Below are 19,359 nucleotides of genomic sequence, written 5' to 3'. Positions count from 1 at the left end.
GTAAATAACATGAACGCGTGCATCAATGCATCCGTGCATCCTGCCTGTATCATTACTTCAAGCTGGTGGTGGTGATGTGATGGTGTTGGTAATATTTTCTTGGACCACGTTGGGCACCGTAGTAAAAATCAGGCATATTTAAAAAACACCACAGCCTTTTTGAGTAATGCTGCTGACTCCATCCCTTTATGATCACAGTATATCCATCTTCTGATGGCTTCTTCCAATAGGGTGGATGTGCAGTCAACAAGCCGTGTGATGCTATCGTGTCAGTATGGACCAAAATCATGAGGAGTGTTTCCAGCAGCTTGTGAATCTATGCCAGAAAGAATTAATGGGGGTCCAACCCAGTACTAGCAAGCTGTACCCTAATAAAGTGGTTGTGATTATATGTTCTGGTTTTGTAGTTTATTATAAATCCTTTCAGTAACTTATATATGCATGTATGTATATGTCCACATTTCAGCTGTAGGTGTTTTCCCACTGAAGCACAGCAGTAAAGTCCATCTGCCTCTTTTACTTCCCCATTCCCACTGACTTCCATACATGGAAAAATTGGGCATTTTCTTTTTTTTTCTTTCTTTATTTCTTTTTTCTTTTTTTTTTACAAGGATTAAGAATCACTTCAGGCAGCTCACTTCCTCCGCTTCAAAGCTCATGGAGCCACTCAGAAAAGAAACCTTATTTTGATCTTTTCCACTTTTTCAGTCTTGCAGTCCTGAGCAAATGAGTATAGTTTTGTCCTCTGAAGTGACAGTAGATAAAAGATAATTGATATTTTTAATTCATTTTTGTTTTTTATTCGAGTGTCCCTAATAAAATTGCATGTAATATACAGGTAGTTTTGAAGGCACATATTTCAGGTGTGGATTTGGGGATCTCGCTGAGTCATAACAAGCGATTCATAAGATGACTTTCTTTTAATATATATATGCTATGATACTAGTAGCTGTCTTCTCTCCACTGTGACAAGCCAAAATCTGTTTAGGCTTAACAAGTGCACACATTTATCGGGTTACGTGGTGATACTGAACATTACACACATCTACTACACACTTGAGAGGAGTTTATTCATTCAAAATGAACGGAAACATTTGCAGAGGTGCCTGTAGTGTACAAATTTCTGATAAAAATCTCTGACACGGGGCAAAAGAAGGAAAGGAAAGTTATCTTTAAAATGATTTATTGCACATCATAGTGGTGTGAACAAATCAGACGTAACATAAATCTGAGTCTGCCGTTCTGCCAGCTGAATCAGTCGCACAGTGACTTTCCAGAGGTCACATTTGTGACAGAACTTAAACAGCGTCACACGCTGCCAAACTCAGTGTCTGAATACTCGAACATCTCCGGTCTGCGAAAGAATTTATTTCCACACTGATGAGGCGAGTGGACCAGTTTCTCTGCAGCAAACAATGTTTGTGTCAGCAATGTGTAAATCTTAACTGTGGTAAATATGCTTATTTGTTTTCTTGCCAAAAGCTAGGTGAGGATATCAAAGCCACTCTCGTGCCTGTACGATGAATGTGAAGCTAGGGTGCAGTTAGCTTAGCTTAGCATAAACACTTGTAGCAAAACAGCTTGCCCAGCTCTGCTTACTTTAAAAAAAATTAACCCAAAAAACCTCAAAAATACTCATAGTATTAAAAACAATCAACTTCCATTAAATACAATGTGTGTACATGTATGTTTTTGTGATTCAAAGAACATTCATTCACAAAATATTGCTTCCTGGACCAACTCTCATGTATAAAACACATGATACCTTTGATGAAGCACTGGGTTTTCTGCTGTTCAAACTCATGACAGTTTAAAGACAAAGGTTACAATTTTCATTGGTAATTTGAAATGTTTGACCAAATTATCTGATTTGAAGAGCAAAACTTCTTTAAAAAAAAGAAATGAATGCTAACTCCATTAGCCAAAGCTGTGCTCATTTACACCAAAAAATTTCACTTTTTAAACTTAAAAAAACAAAGTCACAGTTCATATCATGGCAGGTGTGGGCCACGAGTGGGTGATCACCAGGTGAAAAGACACAGTGAAAAGCCCTTTTTTAGGTTCCCGTTCGGAGCTGGGATCCTCCAGGATTTCAGTTTTTAGTTATCAGTGGTTGTCATGATTGGGGCGTGGAGGGGGCCGCGATGGAGGTGGTGCTCTACACGGAGGTGGACCCTGAGGTGGAGGCGGCAGAGAGCCGGTAGGAGACGGAGGAGCAGAGAGAGAGCTGTTGCTGGTTGAGGGCAGGGCTCTGTTTGGAGGTGGCATGTACATGGGCGAGCTGGAGGAGGATGGCGGAGGAGTGGATGGCAGAGGAGGAAGGGTTGAAGTTGGAGAGGGGGGCAAGTGGGAGAGCTCGTTGCCCTCCGACAGACGGCGCTGGTAGCTGTGGGGCAAAGTGTAGACAGGTGTGGCGGGGTGTTTGTAGATGGGGTAGCGAGGAGCAGGATAGGATTTACTCCGGGTGAAGTTTATGCACCTGCCCTGTAATTAGAGCACAGGAAGTGTTCACGGCTCAATACAGAAGTTTGCTTTTGTTAAGTACTTCAACTGTACAGTGAGAGACATGAAGAAAAAGGGCAATTAAGACAAGAAAAGTCCAACATCTCCTGTGGCACAGCAGTTAGCAGGTTTGGAGAGATACAGCTCTCAGATGGAAAGAGAAAATTCCACCATTACTTTGTGCTGTGGAAGAAAACAGCATTCCTGACAGGCCAGCCGTGCTGATGCTGGGAGTTTAGGAAGGCAGGCAACATCTACTCTTAATGATTTCTGCAGATGATGAAAGCAATGCTCCAGACAATGCTGCAGTTGTTTTCACTTTTGTCTACTCGCTGTGCCACTTGAGGGTTTCCTTGAAGTAAATACTCCTGGGATTTGAAGCGGCTTTGACTTAAAAATGTTTAGTTTATTGGATAAGTGAAGTTAATGTCATGCAGATAAGATTCAAGGTTATTTTCCATCCACTCCACTTTTCTTTTTTTCCTTGTTTGATCCTGAACTTCAAACATTCCTATTTTCCAAAGATAATAAATTCAGACTCTTAAATGTCTTCCTGCCACAAGCTGAAATAGCTGGTTCGCAATCCTTTTATTATTTCAACGTGTGCTCATCTTACAAGCGTGAAATATCCAGTTGTGTTACCTTGCAGAGGAGGTTAAAATGTTACCTTTTATTTTCTCATGCCTCACCTTGTCTCCGGGATAAGGTCGCATTACAGACACTCTGTCGTAGCCTTTTCTCAGAAATACACACAGAGCATCCAGTTTGCCCTAAAGGAGGACGAATAAAAAAAACAAAACAGCATAAATAAATAAAAATACCAACAATCCCTTATCCACAGTTAATTGCCAGCCTGGCTCTGGAGCACTTTTGCTCCAGATGTATCTCAGGAGGCTTTAATATGACAAAGAGACAGATAAACAAAGAATGTATTTTGTTTGAAATAACACCCGCGCAACAAATTCCATATTCAGGGGTTAGCTCAGTGCATGTCTGGTTCCTATTACCATCCATCCAGCTGACTAATATGTGAGGAAACCAATTGTATTAACTGTTTCCTGGTCATACATAAAGTCTTTTTTTTCTGTGTTGGAAGACATATGTAAGGAAGGGTCCTACATGTCAAAGAAGAGCATCTGGAAACACTATTATCTATATATTACATATGTGATCCATGCCTTAGAATACATTTTATGGCAGTAATACATTTCTGTGTCATGGCCATGAGATTTAAAACTCTAGGAAAAGCCAGCAAGTAGAGCTGAGATGAAATTTTTTTTCAAAACAGGAAAGCTACAGTAATACTTTGGATTTATTTAACCCTTATTTAACCAGAAAGTGTAACTCTTGATATTAAGAATCTCTGTCGGGAGAGTGTATTAGACCAAAATAGCACGTTTTATTTATGGCAAGCAAGTCTACTGTAGAACACAGTGCACAGAAGGGCCATGAACAAACTGCCAAACAGATGGACATGAAAAGTGAAATACTGGAGCACCTTGATGGGCGAGTACCACTTGTGGGGTTGGGAAGATTTGTGTGAGTTGTAGTAATGCCGCAGTGGAGCAGGATCGTACTCCTGCGCGGGCATCACAACGCGAGCGTTTTTAGCCTTTTCCAGTTTGGCTCCTTCTTCAGTCGATCCTTTATCTCCCCATCGAACCTGAAAAGAAAGAAAAGCTTTGTGTTTCAGACAGCCACGTTAGTATGGAGCCTCCAGTGGTCTCCAACGGTGGTAAAAAAGCTCCACAACTCAGACAGAGAATGGATGAAGGGGTGATAGAAGATAAATAAGGATTTTGTCATCAGTCATGCAAAGCTTCTCTAGTAGAGTCCAAGAGGAAAAATATGAAGCCAGAAAAAAGTGAAAAGTTGGACCAAAGTTGTGATTCTGGAGAACTGACAAGATCTGAGCCAATAAAATCACATCCAGTGGGTTCTAGTTTTACCACTGCCTCTGCACGTGTGTCAGGGTGCCTGAATGTGACTGCTGTAAATGAGGTTTGTGTTTGACACAATGTGCCGCATTTCCTTTTACTCAAAGAAACAAAAAAATCTCTTTCCTTGTACGTTAACATGTTTTGAAGCATTCCTGTGTGGGTTTTAATTAAAGCCAGTCCACTGAAGTCCACAAGATCTCAAAACACACACACACAAAAGTAGCTCCTTTGGCTCTGACTTGAATTGTTTCAATTTGCGACACAAGTTTTACATTTAGGTTTTATTTCTAAACCTTCAAGAGGATATAGAGCATTAAGTCTCAAACCATATTCACTAAGAAATCTTAAGATTCAACAAGAGCCCGACTGGGTTTTTCTCTAATGCAAATATCTCGATTCTCAGAGTCACCAATAAAGCTAAAAAAGGAACCCGGCACAGTAAGAGTGAAAGCATTTCTGTCAAAGCAGCCTTGAAAGTTCATTACTCAAATTCACTCCCTTTCAGCTGCACCAGACAAGCCACCAAGGCTTTAACTTGGCAGAAAAGGCACATAAATGAAGCTGTGCATACTTTCCGTAGCTGGTTTTGGAAGTGTTCACAGCAAAGACTCTTCAGACTTCACAACCAGTCTGTTAAAAAAAAACCCCAAAACTTCACACTGACTGGGTGACAACTGTCTCCTTGACCTTATCCTCCCAAACCACGCACACATCTGGTCCTCTCTGGTCTGAAGATTCTGTTGTCTTCCTCCTCCTCCTCTCGCATTTCAGCGTACACTGGGAACAGCTTGCTTGCTCTTATCTCAACACCATGAACCAAACTGCTCCACTCTTTGGAGCACTTATGCCGACTTCGCAGTTTATTGTGCACAGGGCCTCATCTTAACTCTTTCTGTTTCTCAGAGCTAATTACGACAACAAAGTGACTCAGTGCCGTCCAGCACAGAGTCGCATACTCATCTCTTTCAAAGGCTGACTTGCTTCCTGTTTTCTTGTGTATGCTTGCTGTACTACTGTTTGATCTCATTCCCGTCTTTGAGCATTTACTTTCAGCTGAATGCCAGAGTGAAGCTTGCCACGTGTATATCAGTGAGGCTGAAACCAGTCAGCAGTAGAGCAGGGCGATATGACCAAAAATATTTATCACGATATACATTTGAAAATTTGCAATAACGATATAACTGACGATATAATTGAAAGTAGACAAAATACTTTACAACTCCCCAACGTGCAAAAAACAAACAAACATCAATGTATTTTCACTTAAACAAGCAGCTTACAGTGCAAATGCAAATTCCTTGCTGACAGTTAAACCAAAAGGCATTTCCAGTGGAAATTGGCCGACATATCCTCAGCATAACCATGTATAATATCCACAAAACTTAAAAAGAGGTTATACACACACAATACGGTAACATTATGTTGAAGCACAGTATGTATCACTCCGTGAGGCTCCTGCCTACGATGCTCCGACAATCCATCAAGCGGTGCGGCTTCGTAGCTTAGCAAAGTCGTACTAAAACATTTGACAAATTTTCGAGCGCCGTGTACGACATAAAATCGTTTCGAGGTCAGTAAACACAACCAGAATTCAAACATAAGGCACACGGGATTATAAGGGGCACTGTCGATTTTCAGAAAAATCAAAGGATTGATTTTAAGTGTGCCGTATTTTCCAAACAACACGGTAATAACGACGGCCCACTAGCATGCGCTACCAAAAATAGTGCTTTGTTGTGTATCTGACGGACGAAAGCTAAACCAGTTCCACACCACTGAAGTTGCTGCATTTTTACAAACCAATTCTGGTTCATCGGTTTCATTCAACGATCCACTTTCGCTCTTCTCATTCTGCGTCGCCGCCATGTGCGTATGTAAACAAAGGCACTGCGCATGCGCGTTTTACCCATATTCTATAGCGATATTTCCAACATTACACCGGTATTACCGTGAACGGTATGATATGGCCCAGCCCTAGTCAGCAGCACCAAATAAAATGTACAATCACATTAGAACATTTTAATTTCATTTTCACTTGTGTAAGATTCAACAAGAGCCCGATGTTTTTAGGTTGCCAAGCAACTTAAAAACTCAAATAGCATGCAATCTAGCACACAAGCAGACTGGTAAGACTATATAAGTATATAGTCACAGGGTTTTTGACCGACATAGTAGTATTAGTTGTAATAGTCGCCCGAGTGCTTTCATATTTTCATGTTCTCATGCCCCTCTGTGTTGCCTTGTTAAGTCTTAGTATTCTTGTCTGGGTTTTTTTTGGTCCTTTTTTACTTTCAACGTGAGTTTTTTTTTGTTTTCTGTGTTAATTTTGCTTCCTGTATGACTTCCTGTTTCCCTCTTTGTTTCCACCTCATTCTCCTCCTGCGTCTAAACCCCAGTCAGCCCTTCGTTTATGTGTGCATCTACATATTGCCCTCATTCTGTGAAGAAACAATATCTTTCCATCATCTTCTGTTTGCTTACCCTAATGTCGGCACTCAGGATGAGCGGTCACAGGAAGCTGATTATCAGCTTGTTAATTTAACCAAATGGTACACATTAAAGGAGCATCTGACTAATCACAAACAGTGTAGTGTACAGCGTGACAAGCAGCTGATTTTACCAGTGAAAATGAAACTATAATATTAGAAAAATATGACGATGTTAAACATACAATACAGACAGTTCAAGTTTCAATTCTTTCAGCTGCAGCCCCGTTTATGCTAAATGATGACAGTTTGACTTAAAATCCACAAATGCAAACAGATGTCCTGTATTATATAATAATGCTTATAAACAGAAACAATTCTTTGCAACCAACAAGGAAAGTCAATGAGTCAGATTTGAAACTTTAAATGCTACTGAAAAACAGAGGGTGTGAGGGCTCTTCCAGGAATACTGATGCTATTTTCCAGAGAACTGATTGGTCAGTAGGTCGTGACTTCATGGTGCTTCTACAGTAGAAGTTACCATGGTGATACAACCCAATAAAGAAGTGATCTGTATTTGTAGTCCAGAAAACCCAGGGTTAACAATTACAGAGATAAGCCCAGATCCTGCTCCGCAGTACAGACCTCTGGCTGCACTCCTTAGATTCTTTAGTATTCCTCATATTCCTCTTTGTATCCTCCTTTTGGACTGTTTATTTTGGATTCTGGAACAAGCTACAATGAAACGGATCACCCCTCGTTAAACATTCGTTCTTCTGCTTCCCACACTTTTGGATCCTAAATCTCCTCTCAACAATCCCCATTAGGACATAGCTCCATGATAGAGTTTAATCGCATTAAATAAATAGAGTTTAATCCTGGAGATAATTCAGTTAAATAAAAGAAAACAAAGAAAATCACATTTTTTGGCTGGTTGATTAATTTAAACTGTACAGCCAAGAATTTGATTTCTATTAGCCAGCATGAGCAACTGGTCGATACTTGTTGTTAATGGGAAATATGCACGATAGTTATTATACATATGCAGTACTGATCTATTTACAGTTTGCTTTCTGGATTACCTCCATTCTCTTGATACCCCCGACTCCACGGCCTCCGTAGTATGACGCATCTACCGTGGGCCACCTCTTCTTTGGAAAACCATCTTCATCATCCTAAAGAAAAAAATAAGCATACGTTATTTCTAAGAAAGGGAAATTTAGGAAGGAACTTTAAAAAAAAGAATAGAAAAAAGAAACACTCCACTTACAGAAATGTCCTCTATTACTGGTGGAGGTGCCTCATGGATGACCTGCAAACCAAAAAGACAGTGCCTGATTTTTGTTATCGCACCAAAGAGCAACAACCGGAATCATGTAATTGTGAAAATAAGCATCGCTAATTTAGTTGGGATGTAAGTTTTTCATGATCATACCACGGTGCAGCAGAGAGGCCAAAACCACCACAGCAGAGCGATGGTCAACAGGAGCAGCAGGATCAGAAGCGCGATGGCCACAAAGGTCCCGTTAGACTACAAACAAAAGGACATATTGAGGATATGTTGCTCATAGATACACTATTTATATTCATCCACTAATGAACTGCAGAACACTGTGGCAGTGGGTCGAGCGGTTTAACCTGCATAATGTGCGTGCGAGATGACAAATTTCTGTGACGTTATGTCATTATGTGCAAATTCTCCTTCTAAGTCAATAAAGTTCCTCACATACTTTTAGCCATGAGGTAATGTGTGGGGATTGTTTTTGTCCCCTCCTGGTTTCCATTATACTTACACAAGCTACTGCAGTGATTGTGACAGAGCTTGATATGAAGCTCAGGCCATTATTCATGCTGACGTGGAGAGTGGCAGACCTGTAGAAAAGGTAAGAGCGTAACTAGGACTCGGTTTGCATACTTAGTGCTCATAGATGTTTACTGCAATTATAAATAGCGATACAGATGAAAACACTTTCATGCTGTCAAGCTGTGTATACTGCTTACACTTTGATAAGAAGTAATGAAGCTCATTAAAGTTTCCTGCAGCAGCGATTACTTACGTTCCCTGTTTTTCCAGAACAGGAGCTGGGCACAAAAGGTAGGTATCTCTCACCACCAAAGGTCTTTTCACTGTGCAAAATGAAATAATGTGAAAATTTATATTTAGCACTGCACACAGCAAAGTAAACTACACATTATGTGAGTATCCATGATGAAAGAGAAAGCTGTGAGTGATGCAAAGGAAAAATTTACTTCACTTTCCTCTTGCAGTCCTGTAACTTTAGGAGATTCAAACCTCAAAATATCTTCCTTTTTTTTGAATTCCTGGACTTCCTGCTCTTATGGAAAATGAAGCAAATGAGAGAGGGCTGTGGTTTATTTACCCTGGCTGAGCGAGTGTCTGGAGTGTGCAAAGACAGTGCTCGTCTCTGATGAGATCCACATTCCCCTTTAGACATCTGAGATGCGTAAAGCGCTATACCAGCTGATTAAAAGGAGAGGAAGAGTGCGCTGATGGCTTTTCATGAGGGCGAGGATTTACATCGCCAACAAAGAGCTTCTGTCCCCCACCCATCGTACTCCCACGCTGGCCAAAGTAAATTTAGCACAATGAAGAAAATGCTGAGGGCAATCCCTAAATAATACATTCTGCTGATCATTTAAAGGATAATTGTTGGCTGAACCGATTCATACATTTTTCTTTCTGCAAACACCAACCACAAACTGTATATAAAAGATGGCTGTTACTCCCAGCTCTGGAAAGTGAAGTATTTGCAGAAGGTCCTTGACTCTGTATTAATCCTAATAACCAGACCCCTCTGGGTATCAGAGACCACTCTGACAACTCTCGACAGGTAAATGATTGTATTGCTCATTTGCCCCAGTAAACATTTTCCTAATAATTTTATCTCCTCAATCATCAATCACTAGTTTCAAAACATGCTAAATAAAAAATTAAGATAAAAAATGGTTCCAGTTTCCAATTTCTTCCCCCTGACTATTCAGCTGTAAGTGGTGGTGTAAAATTACAGAGCAGGGTCCCTGAGTGCTGAGGGGCAAAAAGCAGAAACATGCTATCCTGCAATAAAAGTATTTTACCTGCAAACTTTAAACAAACTCATTTTCTTCCTCTGTTTCCAATCTATATAAAGAGCAAAGCTAACTCCACTCTACGTTAAGAAGCTTATGTTTTAGTTCAATAAGGAGAATCTCTAATCCCTCATCTAGCTGCTTTCCTGGGTGCTTGACTGCTCGGCTATTCTTTACGTCAATTCCACTTTCTCACACTGTCAAACTCCATGCTGACATCATTGCTGTAGTCCAATCATTTTCTTTATATCTCGGTGCTCTTCTGTCCTTCTGCCTTTTGGATCTCATTTGTGCATCTGCCTTCTCTCCATAACCACTTCAGCCTGGTCACTCAGACCTCCACCCAAGCCTCTGTCTTCATCACACCAGCATCTCAACTTCAGGAAATCCTGTTCTAATTGCAATGGATTCTGTTTATTGACTTCAATAAGCATGCTTAATACTGCCAAATGATCTCTCCTGATTGAAATAGTTAAATACATCAGAGTGTCTGACTTTCTGCAACAAAGTGTGTCTTTGAAAGAATATTTCAAAGTGAGAAACTATTCATTTAGGTATAGTTATAACCCAAAAAAGTGGATTTCTGAAAACATAGCATTGCTACATCCAGATGCAAGCATCAAGATATAGTTATAACCCTCATCACTTGTGTTTTTACAGCATTAATAAAGAAGTTATAGAAGGCATCTGTTTGAGTTTGTGCACACTGACTGGGTGGAGGTGGATTTCATTGTCCAAAGCAATGACTGAATATAAACAGAAGAGTTTTAGTCTTGTTGGGGCAGAGCTCCATAATTAGCTCACACGTGTAAGATATTATACACTTCAAAATATGATTTCGCAAAAGTTTTAGCAAATAGTTACAGGCACAAAGTAAGATCAGTAAGCCTATATTCACTCTAGTTTTGCTTTGTGTTTTGGTCTTTAGCAACTACTCATAGAAGTATTTGGCTCTGTAGCCTCATCACATTCACCAACTGGTTGCCAGTCTTGCCAGTCTGCTGTTTAGCCCTCAGCATGTATCACTGCCTCAGTAACATTAGTAATTAGTCAAAACAAATCAATGAGAGAGAAAGCTGCAATGAAACTCTATGAAAAATGAGAGGGCTGGAGAGCTGGGTAACATAATGGTGTGATGGTTTAAATAAATAAAGTCTGCATGGGAGAGGTGAAATTACAGCTAAGAATGAATTAAAATGAAAAACTTTGCAAGTGGTACTTACTCAAAGTAACAGTGTCGTTGATCCAGAAGCTGCAGAGAACTTTCTGTACATCTCGGGCATGAAGGAAACCATTTCCACTCACCACCACCTGGAAGGATTCTGAAGTGGGATTAAATTGATCATTTAATCAACTTTTGTCTTTGTGGTAAATTTGGAATACTATAGAGTGAGTTTTAGGGAGGGAAGTGCTCTCAGTAGGACTACTGGTCCATACCGATGCTACAGTACTGTTATGTCATAGTATAATGTCATAATATCTGATATAGATGATGAAAACTTTTATGGGCCTAAGATGTACCTGTGTGCCAAGTTTGGTTGCTAAACTGTGATTTTAGTAATTGTCTGTGTATAATTTGGAGTATATATCAAAAGTAACGATCAAGTGTAAGTAGAAAGGTGTATGTATACATCAAGCTTTTGCATTTTGAGACAGTATTTTGAGTTCAAGTTTCTTCACCTCCTTCACAGATGCTGGAGGGCTCGACAGCTAGGATTTCAATACATGATCTCTTTAGGATCTGAAAGAGAAAATAATATCAGAAGCTTAACTTAGTGCAGGACCTTCCACTGATATAATGCGATCTTATTGTGTTTTAGTACCGAGTCTATGACGCCTTGCAGTGCTTGAAATCCATCATTCACAGGGAAGACGTGATCCTTGCTGTCAGCTATCGTTGAAAGCTGTGGAGAAAAATGTCTACATGGTTAAATTGTTCTTTAGCTGACTGATTAATTGATCTTCTAACTGTTAACCCTTTAAGACCTACCATAGAACCAAGTCCGCCAGTGCTTATATCATATCATAGTTGATATACATCAATAATAATAATAATAATGGATACTTTATTGATCCCCATGGGGAAATTACTTGTTTTTCTCTGCATTTGACCCATTCACTCAGTGAAGCAGTGGGCAGCCCACTAAGCAGGCGCCCGGGGAGCAGTGTGTAGGGACGGTACCTTGCTCAGGGGTACCTCAGGGTAGCCGTTAAGTGGATTCGAACCGCCGACCTTCCGATCATGGGGCGACCACTTTACCTACTGAGCTATCCCTGCCCCTAACATATTAAAAGAACCGGTCGATACAACCATTATAGCCCAAATTTTAATAATATGTATGCAGTACATTTATAGTAATTACATAAATTGCAAAAAAGTGCAATAAACTACAAAACAATTGAAGATCGTTTTTGTTTTTTTTAACATATATTTCTAGTTAGAGAAATTTAAGAGGCTTATCCCTCAAAACTGTAAATACAAAAAAGTTGCACAAAATAGTTTCTCACCACAGGAAATTTATTTTGAGTGTCTTCATAGTTTTATTTTTGAAATACACCAATTTTTATATAATGCAGGAAAAACTAAAATAAATATTATACTGCAAATTTGCAAAAAAACAGCACATGCATCAAAGTAAACTATTTCCAGCAGTGCAATATGAGTCCTAAGCATCCCAGAAATGACACAGAAAGTCATAAAGTCAAACATAACTTTTAAAAACACCAGTACAGGCTCGCTAGGCCCTGATGGTAAAAAACTACATTTCCGCAAAATGGCGTCACTTCCAGCTTCGGGCAGGTCATGGTGGACATGCGATAGTTCGTGCTGATGGACGTAGGAAGTGTTACAAACAGCTGATTGGATCAGCAAAGCGTGTTTCTGGAATATTGTGTTTTTGTTCCTGCAAGTGCTTTTTATGAAGTTTTTGCAAAGCTATATGTGGAAGGAAACTGTGACCTAGGACAAGCTGATGGCATAAGATGTAAGTACAACTCCTCCGGTTTCATATGCAAAAAAAATTATTGCGCTAGCTCACGTGGTTGCAGTGCTACTGGGATTTAAAAATAGTTAAGCAAAACAGAGCGTGCCCGCTCCGACCGGCTTTAAAGGGTTAACTGTTAGATTTACCTGGGTTTCATTAAAGTCTTTTACTCCCACACAGTACACAGTGGCACCCAGTTGCCGTGCTCTGCCAGCCTGAGAGAAAGTGAGACATTAAACAGAATAAACAAGCTACAGTGAAATGGTGAACGCTCACTGAATCACATTAGAATTTGGTTGGGCTGAAACTTAAAAGCTCCATCAGCTATATTGTAGTTATTCTCATGTCACTGACAACTGCTGGGAACATCTGGAAGTAATGCACAAGAGGTTTCTGTTATCGACAGTATATGAAAGATGTACATAGCCACTGTGACATCACCCGTGGCTATTGCTGCAGGGAGTGCAGAATTATTAGGCAAATGAGTATTTTGTCCACATCATCCTCTTCATGCATGTTGTCTTACTCCAACCTGTATAGGCTCGAAAGCCTACTAACAATTAAGCATATTAGGTGATGTGCATCTCTGTAATGAGAAGGGGTGTGGTCTAATGACATCAACACCCTATATCAGGTGTGCATAATTATTAGGCAACGTCCTTTCCTTTGGCAAAATGGGTCAAAAGAAGGACTTGACAGGCTCAGAAAAGTCAAAAATAGTGAGATATCTTGCAGAGGGATGCAGCAGTCTCAAAATTGCAAAGCTTCTGAAGCGTGATCATCGAACAATCAAGCGTTTCATTCAAAACAGTCAACAGGGTCGCAAGAAGCGTGTGGAAAAACCAAGGCACCAAATAACTGCCCATGAACTGAGAAAAGTCAAGCGTGCAGCTGCCAAGATGCCACTTGCCACCAGTTTGGCCATATTTCAGAGCTGCAACATCACTGGAGTGCCCAAAAGCACAAGGTGTGCAATACTCAGAGACATGGCCAAGGTAAGAAAGGCTGAAAGACGACCACCACTGAACAAGACACACAAGCTGAAACGTCAAGACTGGGCCAAGAAATATCTCAAGACTGGTTTTTCTAAGGTTTTATGGACTGATGAAATGAGAGTGAGTCTTGATGGGCCAGATGGATGGGCCCGTGGCTGGATTGGTAAAGGGCAGAGAGCTCCAGTCCGACTCAGACGCCAGCAAGGTGGAGGTGGAGTACTGGTTTGGGCTGGTATCATCAAAGATGAGCTTGTGGGGCCTTTTCGGGTTGAGGATGGAGTCAAGCTCAACTCCCAGTCCTACTGCCAGTTTCTGGAAGACACCTTCCTCAAGCAGTGGTACAGGAAGAAGTCTGCATCCTTCAAGAAAAACATGATTTTCATGCAGGACAATGCTCCATCACACGCGTCCAAGTACTCCACAGCGTGGCTGGCAAGCAAGGGTATAAAAGAAGAAAAACTAATGACATGGCCTCCTTGTTCACCTGATCTGAACCCCATTGAGAACCTGTGGTCCATCATCAAATGTGAGATTTACAAGGAGGGAAAACAGTACACCTCTCTGAACAGTGTCTGGGAGGCTGTGGTTGCTGCTGCACGCAATGTTGATGGTGAACAGATCAAAACACTGACAGAATCCATGGATGGCAGGCTTTTGAGTGTCCTTGCAAAGAAAGGTGGCTATATTGGTCGCTGATTTGTTTTTGTTTTGTTTTTGAATGTCAGAAATGTATATTTGTGAATGTGGAGATGTTATATTGGTTTCACTGGTAAAAATAAATAATTGAAATGGGTATATATTTGTTTTTTGTTAAGTTGCCTAATAATTATGCACAGTAATAGTCACCTGCACACACAGATATCCCCCTAAAATAGCTCAAACTAAAAACAAACTAAAAACTACTTCCAAAAACATTCAGCTTTGATATTAATGAGTTTTTTGGGTTCATTGAGAACATGGTTGTTGTTCAATAATAAAATTATTCCTCAAAAATACAACTTGCCTAATAATTCTGCACTCCCTGTACAGTAGTTCAGCATGCATTCACACTTTAGGTTCTCTAATGTTCTAATAGTGTTTTGAGCAATATAGTGAGAAGAAAATACGCAGTACGCTGTATTTACATTATCTTATGCTTTGTACTAAAACAGGCTTTAAATTTCTATTTAAGTTAATAGTTGTTCATAAACTTCTTAATTAAGTGTTAGTAAGTTTCTTTTCACACGGATTCTTCTACCTCTCTTTGAGCCAGGTCAAACTGATTTTCTCTCAGTTCACCGTCCGTCAGGGCAATGATGACACTGGCTGTCCGGTAACCTACAGCACAGAAGGAAGCGCTGTTAAAACGCTAAAAAGAAAAAAAAATCTTTGAGAGCACAATCTCTAAGTATTTTGAACATATTTGTGATGTGAAGAGCAGCTGTGTTTCTATTGTTTCCTTATAGAGTGATTCTAACGTTTCTGAATTAGGAGTGAAATTAATTTTAATGTTTGGATCAAAGACTTTACTATGATTAAGTGTTAAAAAAAAGAAAAGAAAGAAAAAATCTACTTACCATCTCCAGTCCCGTAGTATATTTGCTCGCTGGCCTGAGAGGGAAGTTTTGAGGCGTCAGTGGCTATAAACTTTAAAAAGGCCTCATTTAAAGGCTCAGATGCCATACTGTTGGGTAGGGTCAGTTTTTCATTGACTTTACAGATGACTTACCCTTTGAAATCCTCTGTGCATGAAGGTGTCTCCGCCTGGCTGCACCATACGTAACTCCTCCAGTCCCGCCCGAATCTGATCTCTTATTATTGACACGTGAAAAAGGACAAAAACTACTGATCAGAAGGGGATGATACAACAAAAATAAAAAGAATTATTAAATTTAGGTGTGTTAGTATATGTGCCACCTGTCTTCTGTTAGAGGCATGAGAATCCTTCCTTCTGTTGAAAATACAATAAAAGACATCCGCAGCTGAGGACTGGGAAAACAAAAACACCGGAGATGATTGTTACATGTTTTTATGTTCTCTTCCCCCCCTTTACTCTTATAGTGCCACGGCTTGTGCGTAACTGTACCTGATAAACTTGTGAGCCAGATGATCGACAAAGTAATAGATCTCATTCCAGTAATGCTGCACACTGCCAGACCTGAAACAAAGATTCAGCGGTTTCAGTGACACACAGGAGCTTTGGCACAAAAAAGTCAATTCACAATTGACTGAAAAAGACATGCAACACAATTGACTAAGAAAGAACTTAGAAATACTCTAATAGTGAACAACTTAATGCTGTTATACTGTTGTTTAGCTTCTTCGCTTCCAGAATTAGGAAGAATAAAAAGGGAGTCATCAAAACAGACAAGAAAAGCGTGACATTAAAAGCTGAAAGACAGAAACACTGAATATCTGTGAAATTGTGGAAACTGCCTTTAAAGTCTAGATCTCCTTATAACCCTGTAATGTGATGTAATTAAAGATTGTTTTTGCACTGCATACAATATAATGGCAGAAAGAAGGACTGGAGTCTATTCTCACTGACAGTGAGCAGCAGTGATGGAGAACACTGTGGACACTTATTAAAGGAGTTTTAGTTAAAGAGTATTCTTATTGTGATTATCGGCTATCACCTGAATCTTTTTGTGTAAAAATATTTTAGAAAAAAGAGGAAATTACTGGTGTTGAGTGCTTTAAAAGAAGGTGACTGGACTTCTTTTTGGCTCGTGAAGATGTTTTTAACTTTTCATCCACAAGGCTTCTTCAGTTCTAAAACAGCTGTCTAAGAGTCCAGGTATTTAACCTGTAGTGGGGACAGTCCGTTGTCCGCTTGTCCCCTGTCCACTCAACTGAGCTTTAGCTGTTGTGGACACCAAATTATGGAATCAGTGTGAACAACTGATATTTTTAAACAGCTTCTAGAATCATAAATATTCTCCAAGACATTTTAAGTTTAGTACCAGAGGTCTTGCCAGTTTCAATCATTTTTTAACCTCCTTATTTTTTTATTCATTTTTTTCCATTTTATTTCTTATACATTTTATTGTCTATTTATTTCCATTTTGTATGTCTTGCTGTTATTTATTTTCCTTTTAGTATATGTTTGTTTTAGTTTTTTATTGCTCTTTTTTTTTTTTTTTTTTTTTTAACTAGAAAGCACTTTGTTCAGCTATGTTGTTATGCTAAATAAGGTTGGATGGGACTGGTATGCTATTCTTGGTATATTATTCATAAAAAAAATCTCACTTTTTTATGTGACTTTATTGCCCACTTTTACTCCAAGCCAAAGTTATAGTTCCACTTGAACCTTACATGGCTTCCTCCTGGGTCCAGGTTTTGCAACAGGTGCAGACCAACACAAACAACCAGCTGATTTCTCTAAGTGGAAGGCTGTAATTAAAGAGACTCGTGGAGCAAATATGCACAACTTCTTGTGGCCCCTTTCTCTCTCTGCACTCTCCCTTCACCTCCTCCCTTATGTTTTCATTTATCCTGTGATGTGAGTCGCAGTGCAGAGACAGCCAAACACTCGGGATCTTTGGAACATCTGGCTCTAATGGAGAAAGGGTTCTGCAGACCGAAGCGCAGAGAGATGAAATTGGGTCTGGATGTGGGCAGCGCCTGTCAGCGAAGAGCGGCCGCTTTTGGAAAACAGGAATCCCTGCAGGGCAGTTTATCATCCGCTGATGAATGCATGAAGATGTCACCGTGTAAACATACTTCATGTCAGTTCTTACAACTTTGAGGTGATTTGCAAAAAGAAAACGATATGCGTGTTTTTGATTTATGTATGCACGGCTCTTTTAAGAGAGAATTTATGAAACAGCACACTGATGTGACTTGACCTGTTCAACAGTGTCATGTTAGCCTCATGACATTTAATTGAACCCTTATGTGAGCTTATGGCATTTGAATCTCTTATAACCCGCGACTGTTTCCTTGAATAAAATGGGACGATACCGCAATAGCAGCTGAGAACAATAAGTATTCTAAGATAAGTACTATAATATCACTTAAGCCATTTAAGACAAAAAACAACATTTTTTATATGAATAGAAATATTTTGGGGTTTCACATTGTACAAAATAACACATTTAAAGGCTTTATTTTAGACTCCAAAACTCCAATTGGTGTTTTTCACCATGTTGGCCTTTATATACAGCATTTCTAATCTTATTAACCACTGAATGCTCTTTACCCTGCAACCCACACTCATTCATTCACAGATATTCATATAGTGCTTTTTCTTCAATGCATACGTCAAACATACTGACACTGATTGTGGCAACAGGGGCCACTTTACCTCCTAAGCTGTTTGCACAGTGATTCAAAGCTACTGATCACCTAGAAAATCAGTTGATAACTCATTCAGTTTTAAGTTGATGGTGTAGGTCACAGCAGCAATGAGTTTGTATCTCACAATGCAAATGCAATATCATGACTTGGAGTTTTGAACTGTTGTGGCAGGTACATCGTTAGGAAATTAGCAAATCTGATGACTGAGTCTGTTCTTTTTAAATCAGGCTTCTACTGGTGTGATCAGAAATTCTCAAGCTGGTGACATTTCAAAATTAAAAATGCATTATATGCATGTCACTTACGGTCACATTCGATTCAGTTTCTATTTGGAATCCAGACCCTACCTTCAGCTTTATAAAGGCCTTAATATTTCAGTAGGCTAAAACATGCTAGTTACATCATATTAGCATATTTTTGTCAGGCAATTAGCAGCCCATCATTGCCACTGGATGACAGCTTGAATGATGCGTGCACCTGTGCCTTCAAAAAGCACCGATGAGTCACACAGATCTCTTCTGTGATCAAGTAAAAATAAAAGCACTCACTTGTCCAAAACAAAGTAGAGGTCAAATCCTCCATAGCACGATGACCCGGCTTGTCTCCTCTCAAATAGCTGAGCTGTGCTGCCAGCCGCCAGGACTGCCACCAGTACACCCAGTTCCACACAAAGCACGACCCGCCTGCACCAGCACTGGGGCATCACTCCAAATTTAGGAGAGCAATCAGCCTGGGAGATGGTAAACATAAATATTGTCTCAGGATGAAGGATTTTTCTTTTCCTGGTGGCTCCTCTCCTTACAGTGCTCTGGAGGTTTCAGCCATACAGACTGAGGGATGAAGAGAGCTCTCCTCCTGATCAGGGTCCCATCTCCTCAGGAGCAGATGTGTGGTGGCAGAGGAGGAGTGAGGCTTGTGGGACTGAGTCTTTGACTCCCACTCACATCACACTTGTAGAAAACTTTGCTAAGAGTTTGCACAACAAAACAAAACTCTCACGCATAGGTGCTTCCTCTCTTCTCAGAGTGTTTCTCTGAATGACTCCACAGCTTTGTCCAGGTATTTGTTTTCACTCATACTTTTCCTTGTTTTGTTTTTTCTTCTTTTTTTCCTTGACTTCTTTTGGTAGTTCACTTGAATCTACAAC

At 40.0% G+C, this 19,359-nt stretch overlaps 1 protein-coding gene across 2 annotated transcripts; it reads right to left on the bottom strand.

The window, feature by feature from the left end:
* Positions 1-1,046: 1,046 nt before the first annotated feature.
* On the bottom strand, positions 1,047-19,359 carry antxr1b (ANTXR cell adhesion molecule 1b). Of its 2 annotated transcripts, XM_085279482.1 has the most exons (18): positions 18,761-19,359; positions 16,000-16,071; positions 15,831-15,902; positions 15,643-15,724; positions 15,491-15,524; positions 15,172-15,251; positions 13,086-13,154; positions 11,779-11,859; positions 11,636-11,696; positions 11,179-11,277; positions 8,926-8,995; positions 8,662-8,740; positions 8,304-8,399; positions 8,139-8,180; positions 7,951-8,043; positions 4,001-4,165; positions 3,192-3,272; positions 1,047-2,484 (listed from the first exon to the last, which is right to left on the bottom strand). In XM_085279482.1, the coding sequence occupies exons 1-18, from the start codon at positions 18,958-18,960 to the stop codon at positions 2,107-2,109; spliced, it is 1,854 nt and encodes a 617-aa protein (XP_085135608.1). In that variant the 5' UTR covers positions 18,961-19,359; the 3' UTR covers positions 1,047-2,106. The 2 variants fall into 2 exon arrangements, with proteins under 2 accessions (XP_085135608.1, XP_085135609.1); XM_085279483.1 differs by lacking the exon at positions 13,086-13,154.

This window comes from Mchenga conophoros, linkage group LG7, assembly GCF_057382185.1.
Source record: "Mchenga conophoros isolate Kocher_MC1m ecotype Shallow Benthic linkage group LG7, M_conophoros_male_GT1.1, whole genome shotgun sequence".
NCBI classification, from domain to species: domain Eukaryota; kingdom Metazoa; phylum Chordata; class Actinopteri; order Cichliformes; family Cichlidae; genus Mchenga; species Mchenga conophoros.
The sequence above is the reverse complement of the archived record's forward strand: the minus strand, read 5'-3'. Positions and strand labels throughout refer to the sequence as shown.